General features: G+C 40.6%; 1 protein-coding gene across 1 annotated transcript; it reads right to left on the bottom strand.

The window, feature by feature from the left end:
* Positions 1 to 21,561, bottom strand: LOC148349783 (tyrosinase-like). Its single transcript, XM_088320715.1, has 5 exons — positions 20,740 to 21,561; positions 12,043 to 12,259; positions 11,824 to 11,971; positions 5,487 to 5,668; positions 1 to 631 (listed from the first exon to the last, which is right to left on the bottom strand). Exons 1-5 carry the CDS (start codon positions 21,559 to 21,561, stop codon positions 363 to 365), a joined length of 1,638 nt encoding a protein of 545 aa, XP_088176841.1. The 3' UTR covers positions 1 to 362.

Raw genomic sequence — 21,561 nt, 5'->3', positions numbered from 1 at the left:
TAATAAAGTTTTATTCATTTTTATTTTTTACCACATGGGGTGCAAAATAATACAAACTGTCCCTTGAAGTCTGTTGTCACGTTGACATTTAGACAAATTCGCGCATGGCTACCTAATAACTCCCCTCTCTCTCTGCCTTCTGCCAAATCAATGCACAAATGTATTATTTTGATCCTGGTTTCTACTTTGCACATATTTATTCTAAACTTTATATTTTTAAATGCTTACTGTATTATCTCTTTGTTTCTCTTTTGCAACCGCATTTATTGCATACTTTCACGTGGGGTGAGATGAAGTAATTTCCTGTGTGCTGATATTTGTGCATATTTGACAAAAAGTTGAGAATGAATGAATGTATGTCATCACATGGCTGATGCATAGTCGCGGGGTTGGTTTTCTCCATTTCTTTTGATCAGAGGCTGCTGTTCTGGAAAGCCTGACAATGAGAATTTTTTTTCCCAACAAAACTCTTGGAACCGAGGCCATGCAGGGGCATGCGGCTTGAAGTAGATGGCAGCTGCGGCCATGCCAAGTGCCAGGACCACGCCACACAGGCTGGAAAGCAGCAACCAGGGCCACATTGCATGTAAATCCTCCAAGTAAGGACGCAAAAACTCAGACAGACGCAGGTCTGTAGAAAAATAAGGAAAAAAAGTGACTTGTAACTGGGATATACTGTATACATTACCTCTATATACATTATATGTACGTACACATTTTTTTCGAATATAATTGATAATATAAACTCCCATTTGTTTAATCATAAAACATAATTATCATAATTTTGCATCAAAGTCTATCCACGTGTGATACCAATTCAGTGTTGATAGAAACTAAGGGTGGGCGAAATGATCCAGATATCAATATTATTGATACAAAGCAAGTACTTGGATTTGATCGATAATATTGTGCTTCGCTCTTCCACAAATTTCCTCAGAGCGCTGCTTTTCCATGGAGATAGCACAGATCTCCAATCTCTCAGCTCAATCGGCCACTGTCTGAGTCAGGGGTTTTCAACGAGTTGTCCACGAGCACCAGGGTGCCTCCTGAGGACAGCTGAGGAGCCTGCGGACCTCTTCTGTAAATATCTCACAATTGCTGGGTCATTGTTATTTTCTAGAAAATGTATTTTTTTTTGGGTGTTAAAAAAAAACCCAAAGATAGCTCTCAGCTTGTTTTGTGTGTGTGTATATATATATATATATATATATATATATATATATATATATATATATATATATATATATATATATATATAAAATTAATGTCCTTTGGTGAGGGGGCCCTCTCTCTCTGGGAGGTGTGAGAATTCTCCCACCGTGGTCCGATGCCTGTCGTAAGAGGCGACAAAAGTGGAGAGGACTGGGGATCCTCTCCTCTCTTTCTCTACTCCCTAAGAGACAGCAAGGCAGAGAAAGGGGGGCGGGAGACCGAAAGGTCTAGCAAACCCTAGTTATAGAGTCACTAAATGTGAGAGGATGTGGAAGTAAAGCGACTGAGTAGAAGAAAGAGGAGATCAGAAGGATTATGACTAAAAGGAAGGTTGATGTGTTAGCCCTGAGTGAAACAAAGATGAAAGGAAAGGGTGAATTTCAGCTTGGAGGTATGTATGGTAGAAAGTCTGGAACTACGGGTGGAGAAGGAGTGGCTGTGCTTGTGAGTGAGAAAGCAAAGGAAAAACTAGTGGAGTGGAAAGAGATATCTTTGAGATTGATGCGGGTGCGATTAAAGAGGGGTGTAGAAGTATGGATGTTTATAAGTGCATATGGACCTGGTTCAGAAAGAAGTACTGAGGAGAGAGAGGAGTTCTGGAATAATTTGTCCGAATGTGTGGCAAGTGCAAAAGAGGGGTGGAAAGTGGCAATACTAGGTGAACTGATTGCTATAGTGGGTGATGGAATGGTTAAACATGTGGTTGGTAGACATGGAGTAATAGGAAGATATAAGATTGGGATAAAATTGATTGAGTTATGTGTGGAAAATAAGTTAGTGATTGCAAACACATAGTTTAAAAGGAGGGACATGAATAAGTATACTTTTGTCAGAGTGGATGGTGGTGAGATGGTGGACAGAGCACTGATGGATTATGTGGTGGTTAGGAAAGGGATGTTAAGGAGATTTTTGGATGTGCTTGTTTACAGAGGTGAAATCAGTGGTATGTCTGATCATTTTTATGTGAAAGAAAAACAGAATAGATGGATCATGCGAGGGAAGAGGTGAAAATTTCAGAGTTGAATAAGGCAGAAAAGGAGAGAGAGTTTAAAGAGAGGATAGGGGAAGATTATGAACGGACTGGTAGGAGAGAAGTGGAGAGGATGGAAATGGAATAGAAGTGGTTTAAAGAGGCAGTGTTAAGGAGTGCGAAAGAAGTGTGTGGAACGTGAAGTTGGTCGAGGTATAGGAAGGGAAGTGAATGGTGGAATGATGAGGTCTCAGAGGCTGGGACAGAGAAGAGATGTGCCTTTGAGGAGTGGCTGCAAGATAAGGGTGGTGATGCGTATAAAAGGTATAAAGTGAAGAAAAGGTTGGTAAAAGCGGTAGTGGAAGCAGCGAAAAGGAAAGAAGATAATGAATGGTGTCAAAAAATATGAGTGAACTTTGAGGAAAGGGTTCTGTGAATAAGTGAAAAGAGTAAGAAAGAGCGAGTCAGGAAAGGAAGAGAAAGTGAAAGATAAGCACGGTAGATTGCTGGTTAGTGGTTGTGCAGTCAGGACGAGATGGGTAGAGTATTTTGAGGAGTTGCTGAATATGGAGGATGGGAGAAAAGTGAGAGTTGAGGCAATCGGTGGTATGGGGAGAATGCCCGTGTTGGGTGATCTAAATGTGAAGCCTGTGGAAACATGGGATATGCAAAAGGCAGTGAAAGAAATGAAAGTGGAATGGCGCCTGGATTGGATGGTTGTACTGCTGAATGCTTGAAGAAAGGTGGCACGGCTATGACTGTCTGGTTAGTACGCTTGTTGAATGTATGCTTTTTAAGCGGTGTGGTTCCTGTTGATTGGTGTAGTGCATGTGTGGTGCCACTGTATAAGCATAAATGTGATAAGTATGAATGTAGCAATTCGAGGGATATCAGTTTGTCGTTTGTGCCGGGTAAGCTTTATGGAAAAGTCTTGAATAAATGGAGTGAGAGGAAGAACAGATGAGGTGGTGATGGAGGAGCAGAGTAGTTTCAAGAAAGCAAGAAGATGCGTGGATCAGGTGTTTGCAGTAAGACAGGTGTGTGAGAAATATTTTGCAAAAGGTAAGGATGTTTCTTTGGCTTTCATGGACTTGGAAAAGGCAAATGACAGAGTCCATAGAGAGGCGTCTTGGCAAGTGATGGTAATGTATGGAGTGGGTGGAAAGTTGTTGGAAGCATTGAAGAGTTTTTATGTGAACAACAAAGCATGTGTATGAGTCGGGAGTGGTTGCCTGTATTGACTGGTGTGAGACAGGGGTATTTGATGTCGCCATGGCTGTTTAATGTGTACATGGATGGTGTGGTGAGAGAGGTGAATGCAAGAGTATTCGGCAGAGGTGTAAAGATGATGGATAACAATGGAACGGTGTGGCCGGTAAGTCAGTTGTTGTTTACAGATGACACAGCACTATCGTCTGATTCTGAGGAAAAATGGAGAAGGTTGGTAAAGGAGTTTGGAAGAGTGTGTGATAGGCTTAATTTATCTTGGCAAGAGTAAGTTGATGAAGTGTTCACGTGGTGGAGTGGGTATGGAATTGGAAATAAGGTTGAATGGACATGTGCTGGAAGAAGTTGAAAGCTTTAAGTTCTTGGATTGTGATGTGTCTGCAGTTGGTGGAATGGATTGCAAGGTATTGCACGGAGTGAATCAAGGAAGCAAGGTTTTGGGTGCTCTGAGAAGCGTGATGAGTAACAAGAGTATGAGTATAGATGCTAAGAGAGGACCGAATGAGAGTGTGATTGTCCCGAATGTGTTGTATGGTGCAGTGACTTGGAGCCTAAATGCAGATTTGAGAGGGAAATTAAATGTTTTTGAGATGAAGTGTTTGAGGAGTATGTTAAGAGTGACAAGATTGGATTAATTGAGAAATGAAATTGTGAGAGACAGAATTGGAGTAGTAGTGGAAATGAGCAAGCGTGTGTATAAGAGAGTACTCGGTTGGTTTGGACACATGGAGAAAATGGATGAGGAGCGAATGTCGAACAGGATCTACAGAGCAGAAGTAAATGGAAAGAGACCAAAATGAAGGCCGTGATTGACGTGGATGGATGGTGTTATGAGTGCACTGCAGGAAAGAAGTCTAAATGTAGTGGAAGCTAGAGCTCGTGTTGGTGATAGGAAGGAGTGGAGGTGCTGTGAAAGAATAGTGGGTTGTTTGGACGCGTTCTAAGGGATGGGCAGGGCAACTGTATGATGCGGCAGGGGTAAACCAGTCACAGCTGTTGGGCCCTGCTGTTGAACAGAAGAGTGTGTTGTGTCACCCTAACCCGAGTGACATGGCACAGTTCTGAGGTCGTGAGATCAAACCTTCCTGTGTGAAGTTTGCATGTTCTACCCGTGCTTGCGTGGGTGTCCTCCGGGCACTCCGGTTTCCACCCACATTCCAAAAACATGCATGTCAGGTTATTTGGCTGATCCAAATTGTCCCTAGGTAATGGATGGATGTATATATATATATATATATATATATATATATATATATATATATATATATATATATATATATATATATATATATATATATATAAGGTTTAGATTAGATGGTACAGAACAGGGGAGGTAGCTTATCACATTATGATGGTCGACCACGGTAAGTGTAATCCAAGGGCCCCAACCCTATAACCTAGGCCCTCTTCCCCACAAAGACTCATATTTACACAAAAAAGAGGTAAATATATTTGTCGGTTGCAAAATAAAAAAAATATAAATACACAGTCAGTTGGCCTGTAGCACAGCTAGGTAAGCCATTGCGCTTACTTTAAGTAACAATATGAGTGTATATTGCACATACGCTATAGCCTAGTAATCTGTTGATTCCTGTTGGAAAGTTATTTTTGTTATATTTTGTTCATTCAGTAATAATTATTTTTGTGTCACATTAAACATTATGTGGGGAAATATCCAGTTAAGATATTATTGTCTGTGTACTTGCTGAGTGTACAGTACTTTTATTTGTATCTGCCACCCAGTAATTGTTTTATTTGGTTAAATGTACACTGTATGCCTAATATATACAGTACATACATGGTCAGCAGTACCTTTTTACATATTACTCATTTGCAATAAAATCATCCTACAAAAACATTGGCCATAATAAAAAAGACTGACTTGAATTAAGTAACTCTGTTGTCACTTTTAACAGTTTGACTATTCTATTTGGATTAAATCTACTGGATTTATTATCGCCTGCATTCTTATATTTTTAACATTCGGGAGCAAGAGGATTTCTTCTTCAGAGGGGGCGTGAAAGAAAATAATTGAGAAGAACTAATTTAATGGAACACGAAAAGGGCAACTACTTACTTGCAGAAAGCAAGCGCGAGTATTCGTATCCGAGCTCTTTGCTGGTGACGAAGAATTCTCTGTTGGTGTGCAGAGGAAGGAAAGGAACCAAGTGGTACTCGCTGTTGTGACCAATAGGTGCATTTGAAGTCGGGAACTGGGACGGTTCGGGATTGTGCCTTCTGAGCCACTCTTCATAGAGACTGAACAGGAAAATAAGCCATTTTCAATGGAAATGTATTAATGCAGGCATTAGTGCAGGGGTTGATAACCTTGAAAATGTAAAAAAAAAAGGGAAAACAAAATTTAAAAAAATGAGAAAGCCACACCTTCTATTTTAAGACAAAATTCATCAAAACCCAAACCCGCTCTCCAGACAAAAGCTCATTCTTCAGCACATTTTATACATCTGTGTGGTTGATCATTTCATCAAATCTATGAAATAATAATAAAACCAGAGCCTGTGTCCCATATTAATGATATTGACCCTTTTAATGTGACGTCACGTTGCCTACTCTGGCGAAATGAGACCAATTGCGGACGGCAAAAGCACCCTAGCGGTCAGCTGTCGGTTGAGGGTTTAAGTTGAAACAAATATCAATAACAAAGACAGAAGTATATAACTGCCACTGTTTACCATGGTGATTTATTCCTGTGCAGTGGGCAAGCTTCGGTTGCCATTACTTACCCCATAAATAAGCTGATTTTATTGTGATTAACCAGGGATTCAAAAGATTAATCTTTCGAATATCACATGTATTGAAAACTGTTATTTGCTCTACCATAAAGTTTATTATACTGGAATGAACTGTCAAATTTTCAACAGATAAAATGGCGAACGAATGTTCAGAAGATAAAATGTCATTTTGCCCAACTAAATATTTTCAACATGCTCAAAAGTAAATTCTATACAAGTTGCAAATGCCCTGTGCTTTTCTGTTCTATTACATTTCCCAAAGATTTAGATCAAAAGTCATTTTAGTAACGTTTGCGAGAGGGGAACATTTACTGCCAAGGGTGCATTGATTGGCAAAGCAAAGCACAGAATCCCGTACCAGCTACAGAGATATGTTAAGAATCCTGATTTTTTTTTTTAAGCTTTTAGATTAGCACCAGTGTACAGGGATACTCCATCTACAATATAGTGGTACAGATCATGTGGACAAAGCCAGGCAGACTGGAAGATTTGGTAAGATTGGTCGGCGAGTATGTTAGGGTCAAGCTTGAATGGCTTGGTAGCTAGCATTGCTAATGCTATCCTCAAGTTTTCTAAAAAGGGCTCTTTGTGGTTTTGGACAAGATGAGCCGCCTCATCTGAAAGCTGCACAATATTGGTTTTACTAGTCATTGCCAATTGTGTTCAATAGTATAGCGGCTTTTGTTGTTGCGATGTACCGTCAACTGCCCTCGCCCAATGTTTACTACGGTTTACTGCCCTCTGTCATGGCGTCGTCATATGGTTAAGTCACGTGTGTGCAATAGGTCAATACCACTCAAAACCTTTCACCCTCCCTCAGTTACTTAAGAGTGTTGCAGCTCATTTTGGCCGTCATTTTTGTCCTAAATAATTGTTTCAAAACAAGGTGTAGAAGTAATTTTTAAAAAAATGACACAAAAAACTGAAAATGACAAGGATATCGTCACAGTAACCTTCTGCCCTGAATGCACTGAGCAAAAGAGCAAAGGGAGTGCTGCTTGCAGAGATCAGGCCACTTCTAACGCTCACTCAGTCAAATTGCTCTGTGTTGATGCTGGTGTTTTCACCTGTTTTCAGTTTGTTTGTGGGTTTTCATCATAAAGTATCTCAACAGTAAACATCCATAGTTATTGAGCTTCCATTTAAAGGATTTTTTTAGCAACCTAACAGCCAAAATAGGGTAAGTTGGTGTGACACCTTCACTGTAAACTGTATTTGAAAAAGTGCCCTGTATTTACTTGACTGAATCATTACTTCCTTAGGTTTGCCTTGCCTTCTCATGTACCGTAATTGGGATCTCTTCTCTCAACTGCTGAACACCACAGAGAAATGTGCTGTGGTTGAATTTAATTTCTGAGACCATATGTACTCATGAAAAGAGCCATATATGGCTCGTGACCTATAGGTTCCTGACCCCTGCATTCATCTTTAAAGGTGGGTTGTGTCATTTGAGGTGTCCTTAAAAAGTCAAGTGTTTTTTCTATGAAGTTTGTGTTAAAAATGTCCGACTAAGTTAAAAAAGCCCTTATGCTTTATTTTCCACTGCGCCTATCTGCTTTTATTTCACTTTTATTTAAACTGTTTGGGGCGGTACACATTACGTCAAAGGAATGGAAGCAGGGAAGAGTGCCCGAGAGTGACGTCATGGCCCAGCATTTTTTTTTTGTGTAGCATGAACATGTTGAAAGTAAGAATTGGCTTTTAGTAGAGTCCCAATGCCAACCCAAATCCCCCAAAAAGATGAAAAAAGAAGGGTTTATCCCAACGAGTCTGAGAAATGCACGTACTTGCACGTGCTTCATGAATTGCCTGACTAAGGTTCGATCATGACTTTAAGCCAGGAGTTGGTGGCAAAGAGGAACAAAGTTCCAGTCTGTAGAGCTTCTTTTGCAATTTGTCAAGTTGCAACTTTGATTCAAAATTGACTAACCTTTTTCTTATTTTCTATTTAAAGTTCCCTTTCCTGTTGATCCACACTCACCAGGGCAGATGCTACCTTTTAAAACCACATACACACACAAACTTATTGTAATGATTATCTTAATTATGATCCAACAACACCTATTTTATTTTCAATGGTTTATCTCATTCAGTGCCGTGCAGTCACGCAGAAAAGGCTGTGTCTCAACTGTCATTATGGAAATTATAAAAACACATATACTAAATGGTTATATTTATTCAGTGCTAAGGTTCTTTCTCATTAAACTTCTCAATTTGGGGATTCCCTATCAATTTTGCTGAATTTCCACATTGTTTTATGAATATTATCAATAGAATTTCCATGTAAAGTATTACTGCGCTGAGCGTCTGCCGATGCAGAATGAGGCAAGCAATTCTCTTGCTTCATAGCAGAGCGCGCTATTGACACCGAGTTCTGACTTGGAGCACACCTCAGCCAAAAATTACAGAATTAGTGATAGTATTAGCAAGCTAACAGAAAGTCAAGACAGTCTTTTTTTTCTCATTGCATGTCCCTTTTTCATAATAGAGGATTACCTATCTATTGATGATTTTATTCAGAAGGAGCAGTGCATGATCTATTGCTCTCCTGCTCAGCTTATCAAACATTAAAGAGGATGTAAGTTGATTTAATTGTAGCTGTGCCTCACCAGCAGAGGTGGGTAGTAAACGGAGTACATTAACTCTGTTACATTTCCTTGGGTAAGTCTGGGGAAATGTTATACTTACATGAGTATTTTGAAATCCCTATACTTTTACTTGAATACATTTGTGAAGAAAAAAACGGTACTTCTAATCTTCTACGTTAGGCAACATTGAAGGCGTTACTTCGTTACTTAATAAATCCCCCCCACGTAAGTACGCGTCTGTCTGTCTCCACTCTACCATGTTTAACCAATCAAACGTAGCAGCCTCGTCAAGTGACCATGATCCACTTCAGCAGTGGAGAAAAGTTGTTTACGGACAAATCAAAAATGTCGCTTAGCAATTCCGACTAATAAAAACACAGAAGAGAAGGTGCACCCCTGGCCGCACATCAAAAGCATGTTCCCCTTATAAACCAGCTACAATATGCAATGTCTACTTTGTCCGAGTTCATGGGCAAGCTTGTTGATTTGCTTGCAGAGCCAGTTAGGATAAAGTATTGGGGCTTTAAATGTGTTACTGGGTGCTACATGTGCTTAATTTATGTATTTTATCTATACTATTTGTTATTTTTTGTTTATTAAAACACTTGAATTTACATTGATTATTTTAATGTACTTTTAAATCAAATTCTTTTTTGTTTGTTGGATGTACTTTGATTAATCGATGATCTTATTGGTTGTTTTAAAAAGATATCAATAAATACAAAGTTGCTTCAGTTTCTCAGTACTTGAGTAACTTTTTCACAAGTACTTGGTTTCTTTTACTCAAGTAAGTATTTGGATGACGACATTCCCTTCTACTTAAGTAATATTATTCTGAAGTACCAATACTGGAGTAAAGTTTTTTGCCAATCTACCCACCTACCTATTCTCACCAGGCATGAAACTTATCACGTCTCTGATTTCATCCATTTACGTTTGTTGCCTTCAAATAAGTATTTTCAGTGGTGACAGTGGACTTTACAGCATTAATAAACCATATCGAATCCAAACAATTGTATGAATCCTAAATTGTATTTTTGTGAGACCTATCGGTTCCGGAACGGCTATACAGATTTTTCTCAAATACCACAAAATACAATGCAGGATTGCTGAAAGAAGGTGGAGAAAAAGGCAAATATTATTTCAACAAATCAGAACCTACAATTAAACACATGCCATAAATTCCGGGATGTAGAGCGCACCTGATTATAAGCCGCACCCACCACATTTTAAGAGGAAAACCTATTTTGTACTTACACAAGCCGCACCTGTATATAATCCGCATGCGCCCACATTAAAAAATCTAACACAAACACAAAATTAACCCAAACCTGACTTTAAGTCCTGCGATTGAAACTAAATGACCTTCATTAAAGTACACAGTCCAAAAATCACAGCCGGCAAAATGAACGGAAAATGATACCGGTACTTAAGGTTTGATGCAGACCTGCAGAGTCCGGGTCCCGTTGAAAGTAATCCAAGGAAAAAAGTGTATATTTCTAAAGGTAAGGGTGGGAAAAATATATATCCACTATTTTCCGCCGCGTCCACAAACAGGTCTCACCTTTACCCAACTTCCCGTCACCCCACGTTTGTTCCGCCCCTTCTTTTTCATTCACCCGCGCAAAACATATCAGAATAAGTTTCTAAAATAAATACAAATAAATACACTACAAAAATACACAGTTGCAAATACATATTATACATGGTTACACATATTTACAAAGAAATACGGTACACCAAGAGAGTTTTCAAAGCTTTAATAATAATAATAATATAACTTTCAACCCAAACGGTGCCTGTGACAGGGCAGTTAATGGTAGCAACACGCTAGCAACACGCTCGCAACACAGTAAACGAGTCTGTTTAAAAACATACCGTACTTGTAAAAATCACGGTAAACCGCCCTCGTCTTCCTCCTTAGAACTGAAGCCATCAAAGTCGTCTTCCTCAGTGTCGGAAAGAGACTTTGTCATATAGACGTTGTCCCATGCTCCCGCAGCCTCACTCGCGCTGTTACTGTCGCTGAAACTCTCATCCATTCCTGATTACGTGCAGTAGCTCTGTTTCCTTCTTTATCGGATTGCGCGATTGCTTTTAGCTTTAAAGCTGCGTCATGTGCCTTTCTTTTTGCATTTTGCATGATGAGGGTATGTTTACGCTAATTTAATTTATGCACAAGCCAAGAAGTTGCAGTCTTCCTCGGCACATATATTCCACCGGTCTAAATCTTACCTTTTGTACTCGAGCGCCGCTGGCGGCCGTTAAAAAAATTACTTAAATTAGCCGCATCAATGAATAAGCCGCAGGGTTGAAAGTCTGGGAAAAAAGGCTTATCATCCGGAATTTACGGTAAATGGGCTAGAATATCATACATCTCAAACTTACTTCAGAAAATAAAAGTAACCCCACATTTCTTTTCTCCACCTTCAAACTTTTAACTAAAGCTGATTTCAAAAAATTTCCACCGCCGCCGACAAAAGCAGTTTGTCAGGATTTTGACGATCACTTTAGAAGTAAAATGACTAAAATCAGGTCCAGCCTTCCAGCCAATCAGAATGTAAGATCTACATGGACAATTGATTTTACCTGAGTAAACACTGGACGGTTTTGGCTTGGTTGATGCAAGGACTCTTGGTCGACTTTTCTCCCAAGTCAACCCAACAACCCGCCTTTTAGATCAGATTCCCACATCTCTTTAAAGGACATTTTATGGATTCTTCGAGGGACAGATTAGAAGTTTTAGAAATATTTTTTTTTTGAAGCTGATTTTTTTTTTTTTTTTTAAGAAAACAGCCTTTTACAGAAATTTCAGTCTATTTTAGACGCAAACACAGTACAGAGACTGCCCTTTTATTTTTTTTAAATAATATCACTGATAATAAAGATTTTAATAAACAGACAGTTGTAGTGCTACTGGATCTCAGTGCTGCCTTTGACGCAGTAGGTCACCCAATTTTATTAAACAGACTGTGGGGTTCCTCACGATTCAAATTTGGGCCCTTATGTTTGTATAGATCTAAAATAATATTGAATATATTTTTCAACAATAACACAGGTGTGTGTGTGTCACCTGTCCACAAAAGAGTGATGCAGGAGAAAGATAGGGTCATTTGCTGAGCCCTGCACAGAAGACATAGATCCGTTCATGAAGATGTGCAGAGCAGCATGCATGCCCATTCGAGTGCTGCTCCCCAAGCCAGTCCCGGGGTCCCCAAATCCTAGAAAGTGATAAATTTAAACAAACACATTAGACTTTAAACTTTGTGTTTTAATTTTGCATTTTGCCAACCTTCAACGGTGTTTCGGAAGCTCATGTTTGCGGTGCGGTCCATGGCACCCGTGTCATAGTTGGCCAAGCTCAGGGTGAAGGCGACCTCGGCGGATGTGGGCAGACGCGGTACCCGGTTGCGGTCGTGGTTCCCCGGGTTACGGCGAAGAGGGCCCTCCGCTACCGCGTTGCACAGAATGCCGCGCGCGTTGTAGTCTTGCGCTTGGGAGCACAATGACTGAGGACAAAAACGGACTTTGTTAAACTGTTTAATTCCTCGCTCCAACACCATTTTCCTTATTTAGTGTTCATTTGAAGAAGGGTGAGCAAACTCTTGGAGTTGCAGCCCGCATTGGTTTGAAAATAATTGCAGAGAGAAAAACATTTCTTATGATGTATTTAATTTTTTGTATATGCCTATATACAAAAGAGATTATATAACATACATTATTTCATTTTTGGTTTTGTTACCTGCACAAGTTGTGTTTCATTGTGTATTTGTTTATAAGGGACCATTTCATCCAATTGGTTTTGAAACACACAAAATATACGAATAAATACGTTCATTTACAAATAAAAACTTTCATTAAAAGTAATAGCAAAGTCATACCTCCCTTCTTTAAGCAATGAATTTGATATTTTGCATTGAAAACTCAATAATATAGGACTACTTCAGCAGTGTTTTATTACATATATATTTTTTTAATTTTGATGAATAAAATTATTTTAAAAAAAACATGTACAGAAAAAAATATAGCCAGCTATTTGAATTTTGGCCATGAGCTTATATAGTATTTATAAAAATTTAAAGAAAGAAATGAAATAAGACAAAAGAAGGTAAGAAAAAAAGAGGGAAAGAAAGAAAAAAAAGGGAAAGAAAGAAAAAAAGCAAAGACATGAAGGAATACAGAAAATAAAATAAAGAAACTGCATTATAGTATTACTGTAGGTGTTTTTTATGAATAATATTTCATTAGTTTTTTTAAATTGTCAGAATCAATTCAAAGTAATATAACAATAACGATGCTTTTAAGCTCTAAATATAGTTTTAATTAAGTAAATTAAGTATTTTTGTTGTATATATGTAGTTGTCTTTTTGTATTCGTGACACTGGGGCCAAAAACTTGAATGAATGGGATATATATATATATATATATATATATATATATATATATATATATATATATATATATATATATATATATATATATATATATATATATATATATATATACAGTGCATCCGGAAAGTATTCACAGCGCGTATACACGTGTATACGAATGACAATAAAGTAAATCTGATCTGATCTGATCTGATATATATATACAGTGCATCCGGAAAGTATTCACAGCGCTTCACTTTTTCCACATTTTGTTATGTTACAGCCTCATTCCAAATTGTATTAATTTAATCTCTTATCTCAAAATTCTACACAAAATACTCCATTATGACAATGTGAAAAAGTGTTTTTTAACTTTTTTTGAATTTATTAAAAAAAGAAAACTAAGAAATCACATTTACATAAGTATTCACAGCCTTTGCTTAATACTTTGTTGATCCCCCTTTGGCAGCAAATACAGCCTCAAGTCTTTTTGAGTATGATCCCACAAGTTTAGCACACCTATCTTTAGGCAGTTTTGCCCATTCTTCTTTGCAATAAGTCTCAAGCTCAATCAGGTTGGATGGGAGACGTTTGTGCACAGCCATTTTCAGTTCTCTCCAGAGATGTTCAATCGGATTCAAGTCTGGACTCTGGCTGGGCCACTCCAGGACATTCACGGAGTGGTTCTGAAGCCAATCTTTTGAGATCTGTTTGACTCTGTTTGACCCTCACAACATGCCCCCCCCCTCCCCCCTCTGAAGCGCGCGCCAAGGACAACAAAGGCATCTAGTACTTTGTTCCTTTGTTCTTTGTTTGGAGCCGTCCAATTTCGTTGTCACAGCATATCCCATGTTGTACAATGACAATAAAGGCATATTCTATTCTTCTATTCTATCTTGGCTGTGTGCTTTGGGTCGTTGTCCTGCTGAAAAATGAACCTTCGCCCCAGTCTGATGTCAAGAGCGCTCTGGAGCAGGTTTTCATCCAGGATATCTCTATATATCGCTGCATTCATTTTTCCTTCTATCCTGACTAGTCTGCCAGTTCCTGCTGCTGAAAAACATCCCCACAGCATGATGCTGCCACCACCATGCTTCACTGTAGGGATGGTATTGGCCTGGTGATGAGCGGTGCCTGGTTTCCTCCAAACATGGCGCCTGGCATTCACACCAAAGAGTTCAATCTTTGTCTCATCAGACCAGAGAATTTTGTTTCTCATGGTCTGAGAGTCATTCAGGTGCTTTTTGGCAAATTCCAGACAGGCTTCCATGTTCCTTTTACTAAGGAGTGGCTTTCGTCTGGCCACTCTACCATACAGGCCTGATTGGTGGATTTCTGCAGAGATGGTTGTCCTTCTGGAACGCTCTCCTCTCTCCGCAGAGGAACGCTGGAGCTCTGACAGAGTGACCATCGGGTTCTTGGTCACCTCCCTGACTAAGGCCCTTCTTCCCCGATCGCTCAGTTTAGAAGGCTGGCCAGCTCTAGGAAGAGTCCTGGTGGTTCCAAATGTCTTCCATTTACGAATAATGGAGGCCACTGTGCTCATTGGGACCTTCAAAGCAGCAGAAATTTTACTGTATCTTTTCCCAGATTTGTGCCTCAAGACAATCCTGTCTCGCAGGTCTACAGATAGTTCTTTTGACTTCATGCTTGGTGTTTGTGCTCTGACATGCACACTCAACTGTGGGACCTTATTTAGACAGGTGTGTGCCTTTCCAAATCATGTCCAATCAACTGAATTTACTGCAGGTGGACTCCAATTAAGCTGTAGAAAGATCTCAAGGATGATCAGTGGAAAAAAGCACCTGAGCTCAATTTTGAGCTTCATGGCAAAGGCTGTAAATACTTATGTAAATGTGATTTCTTAGTTTTCTATTTTTAATAAATTCAAGAAAAGTAAAAAAAAAACCTTTTTCATATTGTCATAATGGAGTATTTTGTGTAGAATTTTGAGATAAGAGATTAAATTAATACAATTTGGAATGAGGCTGTAACATAACAAAATGTGGAAAAAGTGAAGCGATGTGAATACTTTCCGGATGCACTGTATGTATATATCAGATCAGATCAGATTTACTTTATTGTCAATCGTATACACGTGTATACAGAACGAAATGTCGATACATCTGACCCGCACAGTTTCTTTGAACGTCAGCCGGGATAGATAAGATTAACCAAGTCTTCGTCAGAATTTTAGCGCAGCAGTTCGTCATCTCGCGGTTCGATGCCACTTCCAGTTGTTAAATGGTCCAGTTTATTGTCCAGAGAGCGAACGTTGGAGAGGAAAATGGATGGGAGAGGCGTTTTGAAGGGTTTAGCCTTTAGCCTAGCTGTTAGCCCGGCCCGACAACCTCGCTTCCTCGTCCAGCGGTCACGCCGCTGCCTTGCCACTCTGCTTCGCTGCTTTGTAGGCCGCTGGGTATTGTTGACATAGCAGTCCGTGGCTAATAAACACTCCCGAGTGGTCGTAGCACCGAGCGCTTGATGTCTGGATGATCGCATGTCCAGCAAAAAAAAAAAAAAACGATCGTATCTTAATCTGCAGTTCGAGCCGACTTTGTGCGCCGTCAAAACTGAGTCGAAGACTGGGTCTTATGGCCGACGTGTAAAAAACTGTTGCGAGCCGATGCAGCCGCAGCCGAACAGGGGCGCCGCCATGATGAATATATATATATATATATATATATATATATATATATATATATATATATATATATATATATATATATATATATATATATATATATATATATATATACCACAGCCATATCCCCCTAGTGGGAGGTGGCTCGAGTCATTTCTGACTTTTTTTAGGAGATTGATTTAGAGGAGGAGATTCCCAGCCCCCTCACTCAACCCAACTGAGGTGTTGGGAGTCATTAGGTAACCAAACCGCCCAATTCCAACCCCTAATGCTGAACGCCAAGCAGGGAGGCAACGGGTACCAATGTTTAAGTCTTAGGTATGACTCGGCCGAAGCTTGAACCACAACCTCCCAGTATCGGGGCGGGTGCCATACCCCCAAGGCCCACACAGTGGCTTGCGAAACTATTTGGCCCCCTTGAACTTTGTGACCTTTTGCCACATTTCAGACTTCAAACATAAAGATATAAAATTCTAATTTATTGTGAAGAATCAACAATAAGTGGGACACAATCACAAAGTGGAACACACTTTATTGGCTGTTTTAAACTTTTTCAACAAATAAAAAACAAAAAAGTGGGTGTGCGAAATTATTCAGCCCTATTGAGTTAATTGTCGCTCCACCTTATGCTGCGATTACAGCTGCAAGTCGCTTGGGGTATGTCTCTATCAGTTTTGCACATCAAGAAACTGATATTTTTGCCCATTCTTCCTTGCTCGAAACAGCTCGAGCTCAGTGAGGTTGGATGGAAAGCGTTTTTTAACAGCAGTTTTCAGTTCTTTCCACAGATTCTCAATTCGATTGAGGTCTGGACTTTGACTTGGCCATTCTAACATTCTAACACTCACGAAAAAGTGAGTGTGCAAAATTATTCAGCCCATTTAATTTTAGTGCAACAAACTATGTCCAGAAGTTCATTGAAGATCTCTGAATGATTCAATGTTGATCTAAATGACTAACGATGATAAATGGAATCCACCTGTGTGTAATCAAGTCTATGTATAAATGCACCTGCACTGTGATAGTCTCAGAGGTCTGTTTAAAGCACAGAGAGCATCATGAAGAACAAGGAACACATCAGGCAGGTCCGCGATACTGTTGTGGACAAGTTTAAAGCTGGATTTGGATACAAAAAGTTTTTCCAAGCTTTAAACATCCCAAGGAGCACTGTGCAAGCAATAATATTGAAATAGAAGGAGTTTCAGACCACTGCAAATCTACCGAGATCGGGCCGTCCCCCTAAACTTTCAGCTCATACAAGGAGAAAACTAATCAGAGATGCAGCCAAGAGGCCCATGATCCCTCTGGATAAACTGCAGAGGTCTACAGCTGAGGGGGGAGAATCTGTCCATAGGACAACAATCAGTCGTATACTGCACAAATCTGGCCTTTATGGAAGAGTGGCAAGAAGGAAGCCATTTCTTAAAGATATCCATAAAAAGTGTCGTTTAAAGTTTGCCACAAGCGACCTGGGATACACACAGAACACGCGGAAGAAGGTGCTCTGGTCAGATGAGAACAAAATGGAATTTTTTGGCAACATTGCAAGACGTTATGTTTGGCGTAAAAGCAGCACAGCTCATCACCCTCAACACACCATCCCCACAGTCAAACATGGTGGTGGCAGCATCATGGTTTGGGCCTGCTTTTCTTCAGCAGGGACAGGGAAGATGGCTAAAATTGATGGGAAGATGGATGGAGCCAAATACAGGACCATTCTGGAAGAAAACCTAATGGAGTCCGCAAAAGACCAGAGACTGGGACGGAGATTTGTCTTCCAACAAGACAATGATCCAAAATATAAAGCAAAAGCTACAAAGGAATGGTTCACCAAAAACATATCAAGGTGTCCGAGTCAAATTCCAGACCTCAATCCAATTGAGAATCTGTGGAAAGAACTGAAAACTGCTGTTAAAAAACGCTTTCCATCCAACCTCACTGAGCTCGAGCTGTTTTGCAAGGAAGAATGGGCAAAAATATCAGTTTCTCGATGAGCAAAACTGATAGAGACCTACCCCAAGCGACCTGCAGCTGTAATCGCAGCAAAAAGTGGCGCTACAAAGTGTTAACTCAATGGGGCTGAATAATTTTGCACACCCATTTTTTTTTAGCCAATAAAGTGTGTCCCACTTATTATTGATGCTTCACAAGAAATTACAGTTTTATATCTTGATGTTTGAAGTCTGAAATGTGGCAAAAGCTCAAGTTCAAGGGGGCCAAATAGTTTCGCAAGCCACTGTATATATACTGGACTGTCTCAGAAAATTAGAATATTGTGATAAACTTCTTTATTTTCTGTAATGCAATTAAAAAAACAAAAATGTCATACATTCTGGATTCATTACACATCAACTGAACTATTTCAAGCCTTTTATTATTTGAATATTGCTGATTTTGGCTTACAGCTGAAAAAAACTCAAAAATCCTATCTCAAAATATTAGAATACTTCCTCAGACCAAGTAAAAAAATAATTTTATAACAGCAAAACTAAATCAAACATTTGAAAATGTCCATTGATGCACTCAGTACTTGGTTGGGAATCCTTTTGCACGGATTACTGCATCAATCCGGCGTGGCATGGAGGCAATCAGCCTGTGGCATTGTTGAGGTGTTATTGATGCCCAGGATGCTTCAATAGCGGCCTTCAGCTCATTTGCATTTGTAGGTCTGGTGTCTTTCATCTTCTTCTTAACTATACCCCACAAATTCTCGATGGGGTTCAGGTCAGGAGAATTAGCAGGCCAATCAAGGACAGTGATGCCATGGTCAGTGCACCAGTTACTGGTGGTTTTGGCACTGTGGGCAGGTGCCAGATCATGCTGGAAAATGAAATCCTCATCTCCATAGAGCTTTTCAGCAGATGGAAGCATGTAGTGCTCTAAAATCTCTTGGTACACAGTTGCATTTACTCTGGACTTGATGAAACACAGTGGACCAACACCAGCAGCTGACATGGCTCCCCAAACCATTGCTGACTGTGGGAACTTCACACTGGATTTCAAGCAACTTGGATTTTGCTCCTCTCCAGCCTTTCTCCAGACTCTGGCGCCTTGACTTCCAAATGAAATGCAAAACTTGCTTTCGTCTGAAAAGAGGACTTTGGACCACTCTGCAACTGTCCAGTGCTTCTTCTCCATAGCCCAAGTCAGATGCTTCTTCCGTTGTCTTGAGTTCAGAAGTGGCTTGACCATGGGAATACGGCTATTGTAGCCCATTTCCCGGACACGTCTGTGAACTGTGGCTTTTGATACCTGGACTCCAGCTTCAGCCCACTGTCTTTGAAGCTCCCCCAAATTCTGGAAGCGGCTCTTCTTCACAATTTTGTTAAGGCTGCGGTCATCTCTCTTGGTTGTGCAGCGTTTCCGGCCACATTTTTCCCTTCCGACAGATTTTTTGTGGCTATGCTTTGAAACTGCACTCTGTGAACAGCCTGCTCTTTGAGAAATTTCTTTTTGTGTCTTACCCTCCTGATGGAGGGTATCAATGATGGTCCTCTGGACAGCAGTCAGATCAGCAGTGATTTAGTTTACTGAACCAAGCTGAGTGTTTTTAAGGCTCAGGAAACCCTCACAAGGTGTTTCGAGTTAATTAGATGATTCAGGTGATTAGTTGAATAGCCTACTTGTATACTTTTTCATGATATTCGAATATTTTGAGATAGGATTTTTGAGTTTTCTTAAGCTGTAAGCCAAATTCAGCAATATTCAAATAATAAAAGGCTTGAAATAGTTCAGTTGATGTGTAATGAATCCAGAATGTATGACAATTTTGTTTTTTTAATTGCATTACAGAAAATAAAGAAGTTTATCACAATATTCTAATTTTCTGAGACAGTCCAGTATATATATATATATATATATATATATATATATATATATATATATATATATATATATATATATATATATATATATATATGGGCAGCACGACGGCGGAGTGGTTAGCGCATGTGTGGCACAGTTCATGTCATGGGAACCTCCTGCGTGGGTTCAAATCCAGCTCTAGACTTCCTGTGCGGAGTTTGAATGTTCTCCCCGTGCTTGCGTGGGTTTCCTCCGGGCACTCCGGTTTCCTCCCACATTCCAAAAACATGCATTTCAGGGGAATTGGTCGGTCCAAATTGTCCCTAGGTGTGAATGAGCCAGTGAGTTGTCTGTCCCCGTGTGCCCTGCAATTGGCTGGCAACCAGTTCAGGGTGTCCCCTGCCCACTGCCCGGAGATGGCTGGGATGGGCTCCAGCCCCCCCGAGACCCTAATGAGGATAAGCGGTACAGCTAATGAGATGAGATGAGATATATGTATATATTGTCATTTTCAGGTGTACGGATAACTTAACCGCCGGCAGCACCTTGGCAGCACCCATCCCTCCCCAGGCCGTATTTTTGGGAATGGGTTTGCTCCCCTACATGAAACAGATTGTACCAGTAGCAGGAGAAGCTTCCTGATATGACTCAAATACAGCCCCTTCATTATCTGGTAGCCGTTGTTTTTTAGTGCAAAGCGTCATCCTGCTTTTCTGAGATAAGCTGGACATTGGCTTTGACGGGCGGCAGCGTGTGACAATTCTGTTACTAGATCCTGAATTACTGGGGAAAACCTGAAATTTAGATTTGGTCTGTTTTGTTCATAAATCATATTGTACAGTTAGCATTGCATTACTTGTGGCTTTCACATTTTTGTAAATAAACAAACTTTGTGACAATGACGTGACGTTACATTATTTCCCATTGAGACTCAATTAAAAGCGCACATTTTTTAATCCCAAAATGCGTTTTTAGAAAACTTCTTAGACACAAATCATAATTCTTCTGACTTGTGGTTGTTAACCTTCTTAGGTGAGTTTTTTTGTAACCAAATACTTATATTTTGACCATTTTTGTTCACTGGGTCTTATTAAAAAGACTTTCGGGCAGCATGTGACCCCCAGGCAATAGTTTGCCCACCCGTGCTTTAAAACCAAGGTGCATTTACCCTCCATGAAGAGAAGACCGAGCCAGGACTAAGCAGACTGGGGTCTTGGGGGCTTTGGCCGCCCATCAGCTGATCCGTGCACACGTCGCATCCCTTTGCATCCCTCCAGTCCCAGTAAGGGATTGCAAAACTGTCATCCCCAGTTATTTTCCTAATCTCGCGCTCCCAATGTAGAAGGTAAACACGGTGCCAGGGTAAGAACCCCGGTGCCCAGTGGGCAAAGTCCACGTCGGCCCACACGTTTCCCGGCCCGCCAAGCAGAGCGTCACGAGACACGTAATAGTGCATCCACACAAAAACGTCGTACACGGAAATGTTTGCAAAAACGGGGTTGGAGCCATTCTCCATCTCCTGGTAGGTTGCTGTGGCAACTACATAGTCGCTGCTCGGCGTCTGCTTGGCAAGGTTCAAGTAGGACAGCAGTCGGGTTCTTTCAGCTCTGTTCAAGTGGAACACGTTCCTCCTGAGGGACTCTCTCCTTTCCAGGCAATTCTCTCCGAAGTAACCGAACTTGCAGTCGGCACAACTGAACCCCATGAAGTTCCCTATGCACTGGCAGGTTCGGTTGTAAAACACCAGGGGCCACTTCTCCCGGTCGTCCAGCCCACTGAATGGGTACTGGATACCATCCGGGGTGTCCGTAACAACCACGTCCCTGCAGAATCCCCGACCGGACACGGCCCCGCACGCCGAGCCGTCCCCATCCCAAGGCGGGCAACACTCCTTGGCCAGCAAGGCCTGGCGGGTGGCACACGGGCGCGGGAACTGTTGCAGTCCCGGTGCCCAGAAGAGTGTGAAAAGCATGGCTACGACACGCCACAT

Source organism: Urocampus carinirostris, chromosome 17, assembly GCF_059441175.1.
Source record: "Urocampus carinirostris isolate Australia breed hairy pipefish chromosome 17, RoL_Ucar_1.0, whole genome shotgun sequence".
Classification (NCBI taxonomy): Eukaryota; Metazoa; Chordata; class Actinopteri; order Syngnathiformes; family Syngnathidae; genus Urocampus; species Urocampus carinirostris.
The sequence above is the reverse complement of the archived record's forward strand: the minus strand, read 5'-3'. Positions and strand labels throughout refer to the sequence as shown.

Coding starts and splice junctions, on each gene's coding strand:
- LOC148349783 (XM_088320715.1), bottom strand. CDS start 21,561: ATGTGGCGTGTCGTAGCCATGCTTTTCACACTCTTCTGGGCACCGGGA. Junction 11,972..12,042: donor CTTCCGAAACACCGTTGAAG/GTTGGCAAAATG, acceptor ATCACTTTCTAG/GATTTGGGGACCCCGGGACT. Junction 5,669..11,823: donor CATCACTCTTTTGTGGACAG/GTGACACACACA, acceptor TTTCCTGTTCAG/TCTCTATGAAGAGTGGCTCA.